Consider the following 17440-nt stretch of genomic DNA (forward strand, 5'->3'; position numbering starts at 1 on the left):
ATCACAAACCTGTTGTTTTAGTCAGCTCATAGATTCAAGATATGTCATAACATTTGATAGTGTGTTATAGCTGAGACAATACTGATTGTGTTGTCTCAATAAGCTGACAGTCTGTGTGTTCTGTTTCACAGAGCTGCTCTTGAAGAGAATGCTTACAACCGCATGAAAAAAGTAGTGAAGTGGTATTTGTCAGGATTCTACAAAAAGCCAAAGGTGTACTTCCACGTATTATTTTGTTGTTAGTCATTGTGTCTAGTTTGAAGGCTTAGGATTGTGCTGGAGTAAATTTTTCCTTTTAAATTACATTGTTATGCATTTTTTTAAAAAGCAAGGTTAAGTGTTTAGGTTTTATTTTTTACACAATAGATCATGGAACTTTCTAGTCCCTTGCCATTCTTAAAATAGACTCTATTCAATTTCTTTTGTCCCTCGGAGTAGAAGTTGAGCTAAATATTTTTTGATAAAGTTAAGCCAGTTCTATATTTATCATTCTTCAGTGATAACGTTCTGCAATTGGAGGACTAATGTTTCCACTACTTCATTTAGCTTTTCACTAAATACTCTTTATAGTCATGTTGGTGGGAAACAGTATTGAAAGTAAGTACTTACTACCTAACTTCAGACAAAAGCTCTGTAATAATTCTACCAAAAAAAATCTTATATTCTGTGTGTCCTTACACATAGCCTGGAATAGTTTTCTGGATATACTAAATGTATGACAATTTTCTTAGAATGAAGAGCAGAATAACTGAGCACAATATTGAAATGATGAAATAAAATACTATATACTTTAGCACATATATCAGGTCCTTCAGCATATATATTATTATTATTATTTTGTGTGTGTCTTATCTTCAGTGACAGACTGTGGCTTGTGTACATGCATAGTGTGGTTACTCTCTATTTCCTTTTAGGGACTAAAAAAGCCGTACAATCCTATACTTGGAGAGACTTTCCGCTGCATGTGGATTCATCCAAGGACAAATAGCAAGACTTTTTATATTGCAGAACAGGTAGATGCAATGACTGGAACAAATATTTTTAAGAAAAATAAATGTGTTGTACATTTGTGCTAGTGAAATGACATGGTAGTTTCAGAAAATGTATTGAAATGTATGAATAGTATCCTAAAAGCTCTCCTGGTGATCATAGTTTTCTTACAGATGTCTCCTTTAAGTGTCCCTTCCTAGAGAGATAGAGAGAAATGTTTACAGCATTTCTGTTCCCTCTTACTCCAGGAAAAGTCAGATGCTAATTTTCTTAAGTCTTGTAATTCAGTAGGTATTTGCTTGATCTTTGTCTATAAAGATTATAGCCACATTTCACATAAATTAACTGTATTCTAATATGTGCAGCCTGAAGTTTACATTCTGTCATTATTAGCTCAAGTTTTATACAATATTGCATGTTCTTGGTTTTCTTTTTTTCCTCTCTTTTTTTTCTTTTTCACATATGTGGGTTTTTTTCCACAGGTATCGCATCACCCTCCAATATCTGCCTTCTATGTTAGCAACCGCAAGGATGGTTTTTGCCTTAGTGGTAGCATTCTGGCCAAATCAAAGTTCTATGGTAAATAATGAGGTTTTTTTGGTTGTACTTTTATTGAGGAATGTAAAATAGGTGCACTTGAGCTGTGTTTTGTGGGTGAAAGAAGGCTGTTAGAAGAATTAATGTTTGACTGTTGTATTATCTTTTCTAATTTCTATTTTTAGAGTATTTTAATTTTTAATTGGAGACACTGTATTATAGTGGCTTCACTAGACAGAACAGATTGCAGTGCTAAATATACTGATGTTCTTAATTTTATTGCTCAGTTATTAGGAAATACTGGCTGTTGTCTTTCAGGGTGAGAAATATGATATTCTGTTTTTGAATTTCAGGGAATTCATTATCTGCCATACTGGATGGAGAAGGACGGCTAACATTTTTAAATAGGGGAGAAGATTACGTAATGACAATGCCATATGCTCATTGCAAAGGTAGTGGGGTTTTTTCATGCTCTAGATGGTAAAGTTTTGAGAACAAGTTTGTTATTCTAAATAGTTCATTATTCTAAATAACATACTGTGTTGGATTCAAGCCTGTCATCTGAGAAGAGTGTTCTGAACATTGGCAACATTGGTGGATTTAGGCTTCTGCATATTTTATAGGGAGAAAAATACATCTGTTGTTTAAGCCATGTTTTATTTTTTGGCACAGAAAAAGATTTTTTTTTCATAAAAAGTAAGAAATAGTAAGAGCATATATATATATACAGCTGTCACTACATGATACTAATTTACTGTTGGAGTTGCCTTTTTGTTAGAATGATTTTGAGCTTTTCCAATATTTTCCTCTTGTAAACATGGAAGGCAGTGTAGTATCTACACTACGCTTTGTGATTCAAGTGTAAATCATGAACATTTGTCTTTATGGGAAACCAGTCAGTGGTTTGTAAAGCTTTCTGGAAGGTCAGTAGTGGTGCAAAATACATTGTAGAATTGCTTATTTTTAAGGTGAAACTTATTCAGGATTGTCTACCCATATATTCCAAAATTCTCATTCAGAATAGCTAGAATTCTCTTTCAGAAGGCCGACTATAAGGGCAGCAAATATAATACTTTCTTCATTTGAGGTGTATGAAGATCAATTAGCAGAATTAGATAATTTGACATGAGCTTAGTAGGCTTTTCTCTTTCCACTGTTTTTTAAAGTTTTTAATATTATGTTCAATTTTTTTATGGCTTTGTTGACTAAAATAATACTAAACAATTAAACCAGACAACATATATTCATACATTCAAGTCAAACAGGAAGAAGGAGGACTAGTGTGACTAGTAAAGCTAATAGAGAGGGAGAAAGGTAGAAGAATATGCAGGGAGGGAGAATGTGCATGGTGAAACAAAGGTATTTGCACATCCATCCACTGTATGTAAAATATATTCAGTGTTTCAAGCACTGGATTGCAAGGGAAAGACATGGGAAGGAAAGTATGCTCAACATTGTCAATCTTGTACTTCCAGAAGTCTTTAGGGAGGTGATCAGTGTTGTTTTATATTGGTTGTCCATGATTACCTTCACCTGTGGTCTGATTGCACATACTGCTTCTGCTCGAGGGATGTTTTTCTTTGTTCTTTTTGTTGTAGGTTATTTTCTTGTCTTAGCCGCAGAAGCTTCCCTTCTCCAGTCATTTCCAATAAGACTAAACATCACCCTTGCTAGAGCCAGCAGCGTATGCTGCCAAAGATATGTCTTCATAAACTGTTTTTCCTGCTTATCTGTAATTCACTTAGATCTTTTTGTTTCTGTTTGGGTTATCTTATTTGGCAGAAAGATCATGATTATCGTTAGGAAAGGTCATCTGAAAATACAACTTTTCCTCTGGCACAAGCATGTTTACTCTAGGAATTGTACCCACGTAGCTTATGTTTTTTGTTTTGTTCCGTTAAAAATACTCATTTTACCTTTTTTTTTTCTCTTGCAGGAATTCTTTATGGCACAATGACCTTAGAGCTTGGAGGAACAGTCAACATCACCTGTGAGAAAACTGGCTACAGTGCAACAATTGAATTCAAACTCAAGGTTAGTAAATGCTGCTAGTGGGCACAAAAAGGAGAATGAACATAATGATACTTAAAAAAATCATTAGGTGACTCCTTAGATATGGTCTGATTTAGTATGGAATTATCTTTCGGAAAATAGAGGAATTTTTGTTTTAACTGCTACATTTCCAGTTGTCTGAATCTAGCAAATTGTGATGTTTTTATGGTTTTATTTTTTTAATAAAAGGAGTTGTCATTCTTTTCTTAATGTATTCTTCTGAATCCAAAGGTTTTGACTGAAATTTACAGTGCTCTATACATGTCTGGTGATAACAGATGCAAACATATTGTTGTTGACTCTTAAGAACAGCTCTAATGGGGAAAAAGCAATGGTCTGTCTCATCTTCAGCAGTGGCAACAGTGTGTGTCTAGGAAAGTGTTGGAACAGGGAGAAGTGTTCAGTGATCTGATCAGTGTTTCAAGCATTTTGTGTGTTGTTGTTAATACACCTTGGTAGTTTTTATTTCTCTGAAAATGTTCAGGGTCTTTTTAAACTCCTAGAGAGCCCATGGAGGAGAACTCACACCTATGTTCCCCTTTCATCCTGGGTAAATTTAAGTTGCTCACAACACCTCAAATAAAAATGAGTCCAAGGCTAACAGTTGGCTAAGATTTATGTCAGCCTAATGCCCAGTGCTAAGCAACAGTTTACATGGATTATTTTTGGCAGCTGAGCATAATGTAGGAGCATCTCTCCATTCACATAAGCTAAACAAACGTTTCTAAACTACTTCTAGTACTACTTCTACTAATACTACTACTTTCTACTTCTGAAAAATACGTTTGCCATCTTTGAGGCAGAAACTGATTTAAATCTGAATAAATAGTTGCCAACAAGTGTACAAGTGGAGAGGGAAATTGTATGTGATTGAAATTACAGGGGAATTGTTGTGTTTGTGCAAGAGTTAATCTCATAACAAATGGTCCTTGGCAAATTGGTGAAATTACCATAGCAAATGACTGTCCCCTTCAGGATATTATTGTGTCACTGTTTTCTGCATTATTTACTGTTTTCTTTACACATTCCTTAGACAATACTTTTGCTCATCAAATCTCTTGAAAAATAGCCTGAAGAAACTACTTACTGTGGTTTTAGACTTCTTTTGGGAATTAAATCGGAAGAAATAATACTAAAAGCCATCAGGGCTGTTTACAGCACATTTCATAAATGCACTTTTTTCCTTAACACTAAACATAGAAACAAAAATAATAGATTATCAAAATAAACATGAAACCATTTATTTTTATTTTGCAGCCTTTTTTGGGTAACAACGACAGTGTTAACCAAATATCAGGGAAAATTAAGCTTGGCAAAGAAGTTCTGGCTCTTTTAGAGGGTCACTGGGTAAGTAGTGAGTGATGGTCTTTTTTAAATTCTGGCTGACAATTGAGACAGGTGAAAATAGCACTTAGTTACAAAAAAGACCCAAGTTTAAAAAAAAAAAGAGTTAAGTACTGCTTTTATAGAAAGTATTCAAGAAGGTATAGAATCAACATAGTGCTATTTGTAGCTGTTAGAAAATGGAGAAGTTGTGCATGTTTGAATAGTTAATGAAGAAAGTAAAATGTTTCTTCACAATGAAGCTTGTGAAATGTTTTGGTATATGTGTTAGTACTATGAAGAATTGTTATGGCACCAACATGAAACATTTAAGCTTGTTCCAGTTCTTGTGAGGTGACATGGCCTTGCTGGTTTTTGAACGTGGTAATGATTCCATTGTTCCAAGTTAGAACCTACTACAAAAGGGAGAAATAGAATTTTAAACTTAGCATATCTAAATATCCTTAACTGCATGCATTCAAAAGAAAATAAATTCTCATTACAAAAAAAACCACAAAAACTTATTCCTCCCTTTTTTGTAATTTTGGCACTCTTTGACATAATTACAATTAAGGTAACCATATCTGTTACAGGACAGTGAAGTTACTATTACTGACAAGAAGACAGGTATTTCAGAGACATTCTGGAACCCAACATCTGATATCAAGCAGCGCAGATTACCTAGATACACAGTGAAGTTTGAAGAGCAAGATGAATTTGAGTCAGAGAAGTAAGTTCACTTTAGAACCATGTATTTATTTTGACAAAATGAAACTCATCATCTTCTCCAAATTATAAGCAAATTATAATTTCTTTTCCATGTTTAATGATACTGGCCTGTAAAACAAGTAACACTTAATAAGATCATTGTTTATAAACTTTACAATCATGGAAAGTCATGGTAGAAATGTAGATAAACATATTACAAATGGTAATGTTCTGTTTGGAGGGTGGTCTATTTACTTAACCTATAATTGAGGAAATAGTTTGCAATTATTTTGTCAACCAGATTCTGTCTGTGTATTGTTCATTTGTCAGGCTTTGGCAACAAGTGACAAGAGCAATAAATAATAAAGACCAAACAGAAGCTACTCAAGAGAAATATGTTCTGGAAGAAGCTCAAAGAAAGAGTGCCAAAGAGAGGAAACTTAAGGGTGAAGAGTGGACATGCAAGCTGTTTGATCAGGATTCAGTCACAGGAGAATGGCACTACAAATACGCTGAGTGAGTCTTGAAGTGCTTGTAGCAAAAACTGCTTGTTAAGTGCTTGAGGTGATGTTGCTGAGCCTCTTCCTGTGGCTTTAGGAGCAAAAGTACTGAGACATACAGCTTACATATAGTAACAAATCTATACTATGTTCTAGATTTTCTTGGGCATGGCACCTTGGGGTTTATTGTGCTCCCTTTTTCCCCCCTACACTGACCAAAGCAGCTACAGAGATTTTCCATACCAGCTGGAAATCAGAAAATCAAGTGTCTGAAAATCAGAGAAGCCTGTGCTTAGTTGATTTGAGCCGTTTAATTTGTTATGTATTAGAATAACTCTGAGAATAACAGGTTGACAGCAATGCTTAATGCTGGGACCAGGTGGCTCTGCCTGGCTGTCGAATATGCCCAGCGTACACGTGTGTGCGTGAATCTCTGTGATGATCTGGATTGGAAGATGAAGATGTAGCTGTCTCCCTGACTGCTGGGATGCATTCTGTGTTCTCACCAATGTTGCAAAAGTCAGCTTGGAGCTGAGGCCTTTACTAGTGATGGTTTTCATAGAACATCCACGTTTTACTGATTGTTGTTCAGTACCCAGCATCGTTCTATATTGTAGAATCTGTAAAAGTAAAATATCCAAGGATGACACACACCGAGTTGAGTAACTCTGATGCCATGGATGATTGAAGTATATTCCTTTGGCTAAACCTGGGAGACCTTCTCCTTTCTGTAGAAGAATGGCAAATATTGGGGCCGTGGCCTAAGTATATGTATAGAGAAGACTACAAGAATCCTGAGTACTCTTCATGTCTCCAAGAAATTTGCAACTTAGAGATTTCCTGGAACCAAGCAGAGAACCTGTGTATTTAGCAACTCTCAGTAAATTTATTTTCCGTGAATTTCCTTGGTTTCCTTTTAAGTTTGTGCAGACTCTTAGCACTGAAAACATCCAGCAGCAGAAAAATTCCCTAACTAGATTAAATGCTCTGTGACACACCCTCTCTTGGTTTGAACCCTCTAGTGCTGTTGATGCCTCTTCCTGTTAGAACAGTCCAGCTGAATTGACTGCCCATACTCTCAAACGCTGTGTAAAACAATTAGGAAAAGTACTGTACTTCAAATCTGTTAGACTATCCCCTGCGACTTTAATACCTATCTTGCTAATCTGCATTATTTCATGTGTCCTTGAGGCCTTGTGGTTCAAGGATGTGCCATGGAAATTTTACTATGTGCTAGAAAGCAACCTGCACTGTCAGCATTCCTTGGAAGAAGCTTCTGTCTCCTTTAAGTGTATAATGCTGGCTAACCACCTGGTCCATGTAGAGAGCAGTCTTTTATGCTCACTGTGAAAGATGTGGTCAGTGAGCTGTGGCATTTGTTAAGGTATTTGGATTATAGATTTAGGCATCTGGATTACAAATACCGAAGAGAGCAATGCCTAGTTCTTAACCCAGTTACCTCAGATGGCATTTAATTCAAGTCAGGTTAAGCTAAGATGTTAAGTGCAGGACTGTGTTCACCACACATGAAACATCTACAAACTATTAAAAGGCATACAGAAGCACATGAAAGGAAATCCATGCTTAATCTACTCTCCCTAAAGCTGCACGTCAGAACAACCCTGATGCAGCTCACTTGCAGTTTCCTGAAACAGTCCACTGAACAGCTGTAGTCAGTGGGACCATTGGTCTTTGCCTTTGGCTACTTGTTACTCTCCACTGAGCTATGTGTCTTACGCTTTTTTTTTTAAGTTCTGTATCAGGCTATACTTGGAAAAGAATTCTTAAAAAATCAGAACAAGAAAACTGTGCATAGCTCATTAGTGTCTCATGAAGCCGGTCTTGATTACTATTAGCCCCCTTTGGGATGAAAGCAGGTTTGAGGTAACTGATTCTTAACCTCTTCTTCCTAGGCATCTTTTAAAAGAAAAAAAAATTGCAACAAAAAGTGGTCAAAAACTAAAATAATTTTTAAATTCCCCTAATTTCCCTGTAGTTCTAAAATAATAACTGTATCTTAAGCAGGAAATCTCTCCATGTTTGACAAATGCATATCACTGGCCAAATAAATTCATAATGATATTGTTGGTTAATACAATAGCTTGTACTCTTACCAGCTGGCTGAGGATTTGACCTGGATGTGAAGTTTATTTTTTGTCTCTCTTGGCCCTTTAGGTTAGGACTGGGCTATAAGTGGAAGATCAGATCACTTATTCCATGTCTGAGTTTTATATAGGGAGAGCTTTAGCCTCTTCATACTGAGTAGTTACTGAGCAAGAAAATATTTAAATCACTGTAGTGTTAATAATATTTCCTTTTTCTAGTACCAGACCATGGGACCCCTTGAATGATATGATCCAGTTTGAAAAAGATGGCACAATCCAAACCAAAGTTCGACATCGGACACCAATGGTATGTTCCAGTTCTGATAGCACATGCAGCAAGATCCAGGGACTTGCATATATTATGCATTATCTGTATAAAGGTCATCAGAGCACTGGGATTGATGGGAAATGCTGTTATCCAACAAAAATGTTGTCTACCCAGTCCATAGTCTTTCACTTGTGTGTTGCATCCTAAGCAGTATATGTGAACTTGAATGGATGGGAATATAAAATATGCAAACTTGAACTCAGCAGTTTAATGTGTATTATCCTATAAATGGTAAGATGCACAAACTTCAGGCTGCTTATGCCTCAAAAATTTTAACTTGGACTTCTATTGAATATTATTCTTTTAACTGTAACTGTTAGAATGTCCTGCTTTGCTACAGTTCTGGTTTTCTGGAAACAACACGTAGGTTTATCAATTTTAGGTTACTGTTCCAAAAATTAAACGAAAGCCAACCAGTCAGAAGAAAGGAGAGTGTGGTTTCTCATCACCGGAGCCTGATAACCAGGATTCCTCTGGGAGTGAAGGTATGAAAAGATACATTTGCATACAGAAATAATAAATTTATTTGACAGCTAAAGAGTTCAGAGTCACACATACTCTTCTTATCTCAGTGACTGTATTATGTTTTATATCACGTTGGATACGATGTGAAGCACGTTCTGGAAAACCAAAGGAGCAGAACAGCTCATGGTTTTAATTGCAAACTTTCCTTTTAAATGCAGGGTAGGCAGGCTTAAATGCTGCACATATTTAATACCTGGGGGGAAAAAATGGTGTTTGTAAACTCTTTTCTTTCTTAAAACAAGATGAATTGTTTTAATTTGTAGATTAGTATGTGGCTAGGGGGCAGATTTTTGTTGTTGATAATGCTTGCAAAAATTAAACAACATTGTGAGTTAAGGATATTTCAAGCGCCTAAATTGCTGTCCTTCTGTGCTATAGGTGACTCCGAAATAAAGGTTTCAGTAGAAAATAATTAGAAAACTTTCTCCTCATTTTTGCAACTTTTAGTTAGTCATTTGTACTTTATTCCTTTTTTGGCTGAAGTCACTTCAATTACATCTGGCTTTTCTATCCTTCAAGCACAACTTCTGAAGCATAATACCAGAATAAGGAAAAAAGGGGCAGACCTTGGTGAACTGCAGAGTGCCATTGAATCTATAAAGGAAACACAAGAAGACATTAAGAGGTAGTACTAATCAAAATGCTTGAAAATTGTTTAAAGAATAGTAATTCCATAGCTGTTTTTCCCATTTTCTGCTTTAGAGCCTTGCTGTCTTTATTCTTCTTTACAAATATTGATTGCTCATTGATATTTTATAGTTTTTCTCAAAAGCTCCCTTCGATAGGGAGCCTTAACATAGTAGAAAATGCCAAATTGTCTAGTTTGTAATTTACAGGATATTGTTTTCTATCTTACAGGGACATTATGGCTCTACGAAATAGAGTCTCTTCTAATTCACCACCCGTGGACTACCGTTTCCTGCAGTTTAAGCACTATGTCTTCATTTTACTCTTGGTTCTACTACAACTTGTCATTAATTTCTTGTTCAAATAGGAAGTGTGAACAAGGGCCTTCTCAAACTGGAACGATCAAACTGTTACTGGGGACCATATTTTAAGCTGGACTTTAAATGATGCAATATTATCTAAAAGAACCGTGTAGCAACAACTCACAGAACTTTGCGTCAGTGTTCATGGTTCAGAATCATACTCCTGTCTACCCAGTTGAAGTAAGAATTGTGTAAGTGCCAGTACACTCTTGCTCCTGGTGTGTGCCTCTGTCTCGTAGTCATACGACATCAGCCTTGTGTTTATATTACATCATACACTGTACTGATCAATCTTCACCACAGAATAGATGAAGTTAAAAACTCAGAGGTCAGACCTCGTAGGTAGGATGTGATTCCTATTATGGTAGAATGATAAACAAACATACTTCGTTACATATAAACTTATCATTTTTATAAAAAAGGAACTTTTGAAGTAGCCAACAGCTTTTGTAAATGGCGCTAGGAGTTTGGAAGTAAGCTTTTGCTTAAGGGCAAACAAATACATTATTATACAAAAAATCATGAACGTTAGGAACTGGCAAGTAAAAAGCTGAAGTCTTTGGGAAATCTGCAACATCATGCCATGCTGATTTGTTTTGGAAGTATGAAGTTTTTATCCTGAATCACTATAGGCTTGAAAGACAGCTGGTTTATAGTTTTAAAACTTCAGATTCTTCATAAAAACATTCCTGCATCTACTGTACAGAGCACATTTTTAACAGTACAGCACCCAGGAAGGTACTGTCTTGGTCTACTCTCTCTCATGAACTGCAAATGTCAAGAATTTCTGGTATGTTTGTAAGTCTTGATAAATCTACAGCTTTGACTTTAGATTTGTGTATGGCCATGTCAGGGTAAGACTGCTGATGCCAGAATTCTTGCTTATTTTTGAAACAAAATGTGAAGACGAAGAGGTGTGTTTAGTGTGTAGCTTGAGCTGAACCTCCCAAAAGGCAGACAATGTAGAACAGGATTCAGGTACTGTCATGAGTTCACTTGCAAATGAAAACGTGTGTTTACAAGGGGAAAGTTCAGAAATTTTGCAGTGGCTAACACCACATATATCAAAACAAATGAGAGGGAAACCGTAAGTATTTGTGAGGAAGGAAATCCCTCCTTACTGCAAGTATATACTGCCTACCAGAATACATGAATACACCTACTTAGTATGCTGTAGCCATACAAATTAATGTGAAGATGAAATTTCAATTCAGAAGCAGGGTTCCTAATGTTTTTTTATTTGAAGAAATATATGCATGTGTAGAATTTGTAAAATTTCAGCAAAAAAATTTAGTGCTGGTGTTTATCTGGTGAGTTCCTTGTGCCAGTCAAGCATACCAAGTCAAGAAGAAGCTGTAGTACTGTAAAGATACTCTCAGTTACCCAGATGAGACAACAGGAAGATGAGTGGCACAATGTGAAGTGCAGACAAGTTCATTTTCAGGGGATCCTCTCAGGAATCAAATCCATCCTGGGCAGTGGAACAGTTCAAAGGGCATGTTTGGCTTTTTGGCATGGCCAGGTTATCCCTCTGCCTTGAGTAGCCTCCTTGACCCACCTGGTGATCTGCCTTTCTGTTCTGCATCAGTCTCACTAGTATTTAGTGAAAATACTGTTTACTCTTTTATCTGTCTAGCTTATATATTTCTGTGGCTGACAGCTTCACACACCTCCCCTTCTTTTTTACCTTTCCCCTTCTTTGAGCCTTAGCTATGTAAAAGTTTATTGTGTAAGCACTCAACTTCAGCATATTGCTTACAGCTTCACGTTAGCATGGTTTGGTCTGGAATAATTTTTCTGAATGTGGTACCTTAAGCAGATCTTGCATCTATGGGCAAGACCAAAGTCCCTTTGTAAACAAAAAATTACAAATGCCTAAGTCTCTAAGTGGAAACTGAAGTTGTTAGCCATGTATAAAATAGCATTAAGAAAGCAGAATATTACAGCTTTCACTTAACGTTCTCAGCCTGGAATTTGGCCATTCGTTATTGCATTCAGATGTCAAAGCTTCACCTGTCTTAAGATCCAGTTCAAGCCTTTAAACATATTCTGTACATGAGAATAATCCACTAAATGAGATTTGGGCCATGACTTCAATCCCCTGAAATAATACTCTGCTAAATTTGTGGTGCTGAAACTCTTGACTGATAGTTATAAGTTTCTATTTCCCTTGTAAATAGAAATGTCCTTCTGCCTTTTCATGTTCATTTTTTAATCACTTCTGTTCAAGAGCAGTAGGTAACACAGTTTGCATGTATTTGTACATGGACTGCCTGGTCGTAACTGGATTTGACCCAGCAAGCTGGCTTGCAGCTTGGTGTTGGACAATGTCAGACTAAACAGATTCTCCATATCTGAAATTCATGCTCAGCTCAAGATAAGTAAAGCACTTGAACAGAGCAAGACAAAATCCCTATGCTTATTTTCCTCTTCAACTTATTTTTTAGAGTTGAATTCTGTTGTAAAAGTCGTTTTAGTGATGATCTGAAAAGGTAAAGGATATGTGATGAAACTTTTTGAAAAGTAAAATTGCAGACTTCTTGAGTGTATGATTAGATAAATTCTGAAAAGTACAGTGAAAACATACTGATGGGTTCTATATGATGTTCCCTCATTTGAATAGAACAAAGAAACTTCTTGAATTTTTACAGTACAGCTGGTCACAGGCACGTATGGAGCCTTTTCGTTAGTGTATCACCATTGTCCTGTTTAACCATGATGTACAGCAGATCTTGACTCTCCTGCCTGCTTAAGACTGAGTTCTGCTCATAGTTATAAAAATGGATTGTACAGTTTGCAGATGTCGGAGAGCTGTGGCCTCCTACTAGTTTTTGAAGTTTAAAACAGCACTTCATATTTGATTTACAAATCTTGTTTTGTTTGGGTTTCTTCTCTTGTACAGGAAATATTTTCAGAATTTGTTGCCATGTGGTTTTGTTGGGTTTGTTTGTTTTCAAATGCACTCTATGCCTTTAATTTGCCATTTAGGTACAGATTGCCTAGGTGGGTACAGATGACCTAAGCTAAGAAAAAGTAAATATGCCATGTGAAATGCAACAAGTATCATTTTCAGCAGTAGATGATGTTTCTTGCATTTCACATGTTGATTTCTTTTAAATAGTTGACATTACATGAGAGTATATAGCCTGGTTGTCGTGTCATGTTTGGTTTGGTTTGGTTGTTGTTTGCTGCTCTCCTGTGCCTTTGGCAATTTTTTTTTTTTTTGCTGGACTAGTGTTTATGAAATAGACTTGGGATTCAATGTTTCCTACAGTTTCTTAAATGCTGTTACTTTTGGTTATTACCACTGTTTGTGTAAATAACGTATAACAAGAATTCTGTACATCTGTAAGTTTTAATTATTTTTATTTCAAGAGTATCCTCAAATCACAGAAAATTTAGCAGATATTCAAGTATTGTAAACAGTGCCTTCCTGATGGGTTTCTTGCTGTTCCGAGACATGTAAAGATTTGTCAAATTTGTGCCATATGTAACATCTGACCTTTTGTTAGGGCTTTTGTCTTTGTGAACTGATTTTCCTGCTTAGTCAGACTCTGGCAGGGGAAAAAAAACTCTTAAAGCATTACATTACTCCCTCTTTCTGGCTGGTGAGCCGAAAGTGGAGGATTTTGGGTGTTTACAGTGAAGCTGCACTACTTTGTAGTAATACAGAAATAGCCATAACGAAGTAAGAACTTCACGGAGACATTATCTGGGCCTTTTCTTTTAACTTTTTCTCCTTTCTGCCCTGCCCCGCTCTGCCAAGCGCGAAAATCAGCCCTCAGGAGGACACAGCGCCCGCCTCCCCCGTCCCCGCGTGTTCCGCGCAGTCCGTCATTCGGGATCACCGCTCTCTGTGAGGGATCTGAACTGTAACAGGGCGGCGGAATCCGCCGCCGCCGCCTCCAATAAAGATGTGTCGCACCTCGGCTCAGCCTCTCGGCTCTGTGCGCCGCTCCCCGGGCCGCACCGATTCCCGCTCTCCCCGTCCCCCGGGCCGCCCCTCGGCCCTTGCCCAGGCGCGGCCGTGACGCGCGGCCGGCGGAAGGGGCGGTGCGATGGCGGCGGCGATGGCGGAGCCCGTGCCGGAGCTGCCGCGGCTGTGGCAGGAGGCGGCAGCGCTGGCGGGGGCGGTGCGCGGCGCGCTGGGGCCGCGGGGCGGGCGGGCGCTGCTGCTGCGGCCCACGGGCGAGGCGGTGCCGACGCGGGACGGGCGGCGGCTGCTGGAGGCGCTGAGGCTGGAGCCGCCTGCGGCCAGGTACCGCGGCGGGGGGGCCGGGCGGGGCCGGCGGCGGCGGCTCCTTAACGCTGCCCGTGTGCCCGCAGGGTGATGGCGGCCCGCGCCTGCAGCCACCGCGCCGCGACGGGGGACGGCGCCAAGAGCTTCGTGGTGCTGCTGGCGGCCGTGCTGGGCGGGCTGCGGGCGGCGGGCGGCGGCGCTGGGCTGCGGCGGGCGCTGCGGGCCTTCGAGGCGCAGGTGCTGGAGCGGGCGGCGGCGCGGGGGCTGCGGCGCCACTGGCGGACGGCGCCGCCCGGGCTCCCGGAGGCGCTGCTGGAGGCGCTGCTGGAGCCGTACCTGGCCGGCCGGCTGGGCCCTGGCGAGCGGCGGCGCCTGGCGCGGCTCTGCGCCGAGTTGTGCCGCCGCTGCGCCCCGACCGCCGCCGCCCGCCCTGAGGCGCTGCGGCTCCTCGCGCGGCGGTTCGCGGCCCTGCACGCCGCCGTGCCCGGCCTGCCCCTGGCCAGCTCCACCATCCTGCCCGGCATCGTCCTCCGCAGGGACTTCGCCGCTTACTGTCCGGCCGAGGGGGAGCTGCGGGCCCTGCTAGTCACCGAGCCCTTGCAGCCCGTCCTGACGGCCCCCGGCGTCGAGTTTGTTGTCGACTCCGAGGGTCAGTATGAGGCTTCCCTGCGCTGGATCACAAGGAGGACAGAAGCCTTAGTGAAACACTTGCAGAGCAATAGCGTTAAGCTGTTACTGTCGAGCACAAAGCAAGACGAAGTAGTTATCTATTATGCCCAACTGTATGGTGTTTCTGTTGTAGAGTGCTTATTGTCGGAAGAAATGGCCCTTATCAGTGAAATCACCGGCGTCTCGCCTTATGCACCTTTTGGTGATGACATGTACAGGGAAATCACTGAAACTGCGGTGGCATCGTTTTGCCAGCCCTTGTTGCTCGGCTCCAAGAGATGTGTCCACATTGGTTTCACCAGTGTGTGTGCCTTCCAGCCCCATTGCCTGATCCTTTGTGGGCCAGTCGATGGGGTCAATGAGCAACATGCTGCTGCTTTACAAGAGGCCTTCACTATGCTGCAGCAGCTGTTTAAAACAGTTGATCAGAGGGGGGAATGCAAAGCGGAAGGTGAAAGCCAGAACAAAGCCTCAGATGTTTGCAGTTGGGATTCTTCACCCACTCAGAAACAAATTGTAGTAGAAAATATTTCTTGTAATAGTAACCAGGTTTCTGAATGTCAGCTGAAAGCACTTAGTGATGAAACAGGGACAAAAATTTTAGCCCCTGATGAGAGTAGTTCACTGGTGGACAAGCAAAAGAGCTACAGCACTGCTGTGTTGGCATGTAACGCTGATACAGTGACTGGGTGTGAGCTCCTGGATGTTGGCAAAGGTCTAGAGAAAACATGTTGCAATATAGTTCCATTTAAACAGGAAGAGAGTTATGTAGGTATTGCACAGGATCATTCCAGCTCCCTCATAGAAGCAGGATCAGTTTTGCCAGTAGGAGGTTACTTTGAAATCCTTTTACATTATTATATTCAGTACTATGCAAAACAGTGTCAGCAGTCAGAGGTAGCTGTCGTATCTAATGTGGTTGCTGATGCTTTGCTAAGTATCCCTAAGGCCTTGTACAGGACAACAGAACTAGACAGCTTTACCAAATTTTATCTCAAAGCTGTTAATTCACTCCGAAAAAATCAACCACTGCCAGGGAACAAGGAAGGCTTAGAGTCAGTGTATTGCAAATACCAGTTAGTCGTTTCAGTTCTTCATTGTGTTACAGAGCTTCTCTCCATTGACTTAATAATTGGTATTAAGCAGCCGGTGCAAAAAATTGAGGACCATGATTCAGAAGATGACTTTTGAAATCATTAATAAAGAATGGTTTTGATTATGTCTTATGTCTTTATGTCTTCTTGTCAAATGGATGTGTCTCAAAATTCAGTGCTAGAGACTAAAAGATATCTTTTTAAGTCTAGAGATCTAATGTGCTACTTCTTTTAGAAGAAAAGGAAAAAAAGGGCTAACCAGCTGAAGATAGCCTGGGACAGCTTGGGAGAATGTGTTGACTCAGTTTACACACCACAGGGAGTGATGTGTTTGGGCATGCACTGAGGTTGTAGCAACCTATGGGTTTTTCTTCATGCACTGTTTCCCAGAGATTATTTCTGTTTTGTGCTGTTATTCTATTATATTTCTAAATATGGGTTGTCCTCCATGCAAAGTGAAAGTCAGGTACACATGGACACATGTTTCGACTGAGATCCAAACTCAAAATATCATGTAAAGTGCAGGCATACTGGTATTGATAGACAAAGATTAAAAGAATGTTTTTTTAAAAAATCTTGATGTTTTAACTCTCCTTTCTGCAGCCCTAGGCAAACTTACATTCTGCCCCATGTGAAATTCAACAGACTATTTTGAAGGTGCTCACCCCAACCGCAAGGAGTGTAGGTGCGTTTTAAGCAAAGTAATCCTATTTGTCAGGTAGCAGATTCACATATCCAGGCAGGTAGTTTCCTTTTTTTTTTTTAATTAAAAAACAGTTTTTAAGATGCATGAATAGTAATGTACAATAAGACTAGATTGAAACTGCATGCTGCATGCAACTCTTGAGAATGGGAATGGTCTGTTTTTATTTGTTGGTTTGTGTGTGGGTCGAGTCTGAACAGACTTTTACAGGTGCTGGGATCACACTGAGACAGCCTCCATTCCCCAGCTCTCCTCCAGCCTCCATCCCTGCCACTGGCCCAGCTGGCTCCCTGCTCTGCACCTTCCCTGGTCCTTCTCACTGATCTCTGGGACACTGTCTCCCTGTTTACCAAATAGGCATTGCTTAGTTTCTGTAGTGAAAGTTACGCAACCTAAGTATGGCCTTACATTTTCATCCATGCTTAGCTGATTGCTGACCTTTAGCGTTTTTGGCAGCTATACAGAGAGCATCGTTAATAGGAACCAGGCACAACAAAGAATATTATTCTGTTGTGTCACAAATCTCACACTGCTGAATCACATTTGTAAGAGGGAATAGGCGACTGCAACATTTTGTTTAGGAGCATAACTGTATAGTGGCATATTTTATATTTTTCTGTATATTTTGCATGCAGAAAAATGTATATGGTTTCTGTTGTTATCTTTATAAATCATCT

The 17440-nt window shown here is 39.7% G+C and overlaps 2 protein-coding genes across 5 annotated transcripts in view; both read left to right on the plus strand.

Annotated features, from left to right (window-relative positions):
* Positions 1-13324, plus strand: part of OSBPL8 (oxysterol binding protein like 8) — an 86112-nt gene extending 72788 nt beyond the window's left edge. For all 4 annotated transcript variants that reach the window (XM_051795904.1, XM_051795905.1, XM_051795906.1 and 1 more), the window contains 12 exons: positions 132-213; positions 915-1013; positions 1473-1569; positions 1881-1979; positions 3464-3561; positions 4837-4926; positions 5496-5632; positions 5941-6126; positions 8435-8522; positions 8926-9028; positions 9588-9693; positions 9927-13324. In XM_051795904.1, coding sequence (XP_051651864.1) covers positions 132-213; positions 915-1013; positions 1473-1569; positions 1881-1979; positions 3464-3561; positions 4837-4926; positions 5496-5632; positions 5941-6126; positions 8435-8522; positions 8926-9028; positions 9588-9693; positions 9927-10062 — 1321 coding nt within the window. In that variant the 3' untranslated portion in view covers positions 10063-13324. The remainder of the gene's footprint in view (positions 1-131; positions 214-914; positions 1014-1472; positions 1570-1880; positions 1980-3463; positions 3562-4836; positions 4927-5495; positions 5633-5940; positions 6127-8434; positions 8523-8925; positions 9029-9587; positions 9694-9926) is intronic.
* Positions 13325-14100: 776 nt separating this feature from the next.
* On the plus strand, positions 14101-16185 carry BBS10 (Bardet-Biedl syndrome 10). The gene is made up of 2 exons (XM_051795908.1): positions 14101-14315; positions 14384-16185. Exons 1-2 carry the CDS (start codon positions 14116-14118, stop codon positions 16155-16157), a joined length of 1974 nt encoding a protein of 657 aa, XP_051651868.1. The 5' UTR covers positions 14101-14115; the 3' UTR covers positions 16158-16185.
* Positions 16186-17440: the final 1255 nt, after the last annotated feature.

Source organism: Manacus candei, unplaced genomic scaffold, assembly GCF_025592945.1.
Source record: "Manacus candei isolate 608988 ecotype Guabito, Panama unplaced genomic scaffold, ASM2559294v1 h1tg000043l, whole genome shotgun sequence".
NCBI classification, from domain to species: domain Eukaryota; kingdom Metazoa; phylum Chordata; class Aves; order Passeriformes; family Pipridae; genus Manacus; species Manacus candei.

Bases quoted from the DNA above. Each gene is read 5' to 3' on its own strand.
- BBS10 (XM_051795908.1), top strand. From the start codon at position 14,116: ATGGCGGCGGCGATGGCGGAGCCCGTGCCGGAGCTGCCGCGGCTGTGG. The intron at 14,316-14,383 runs GTACCGCGGCGG...GTGTGCCCGCAG, and splicing joins CTGGAGCCGCCTGCGGCCAG to GGTGATGGCGGCCCGCGCCT.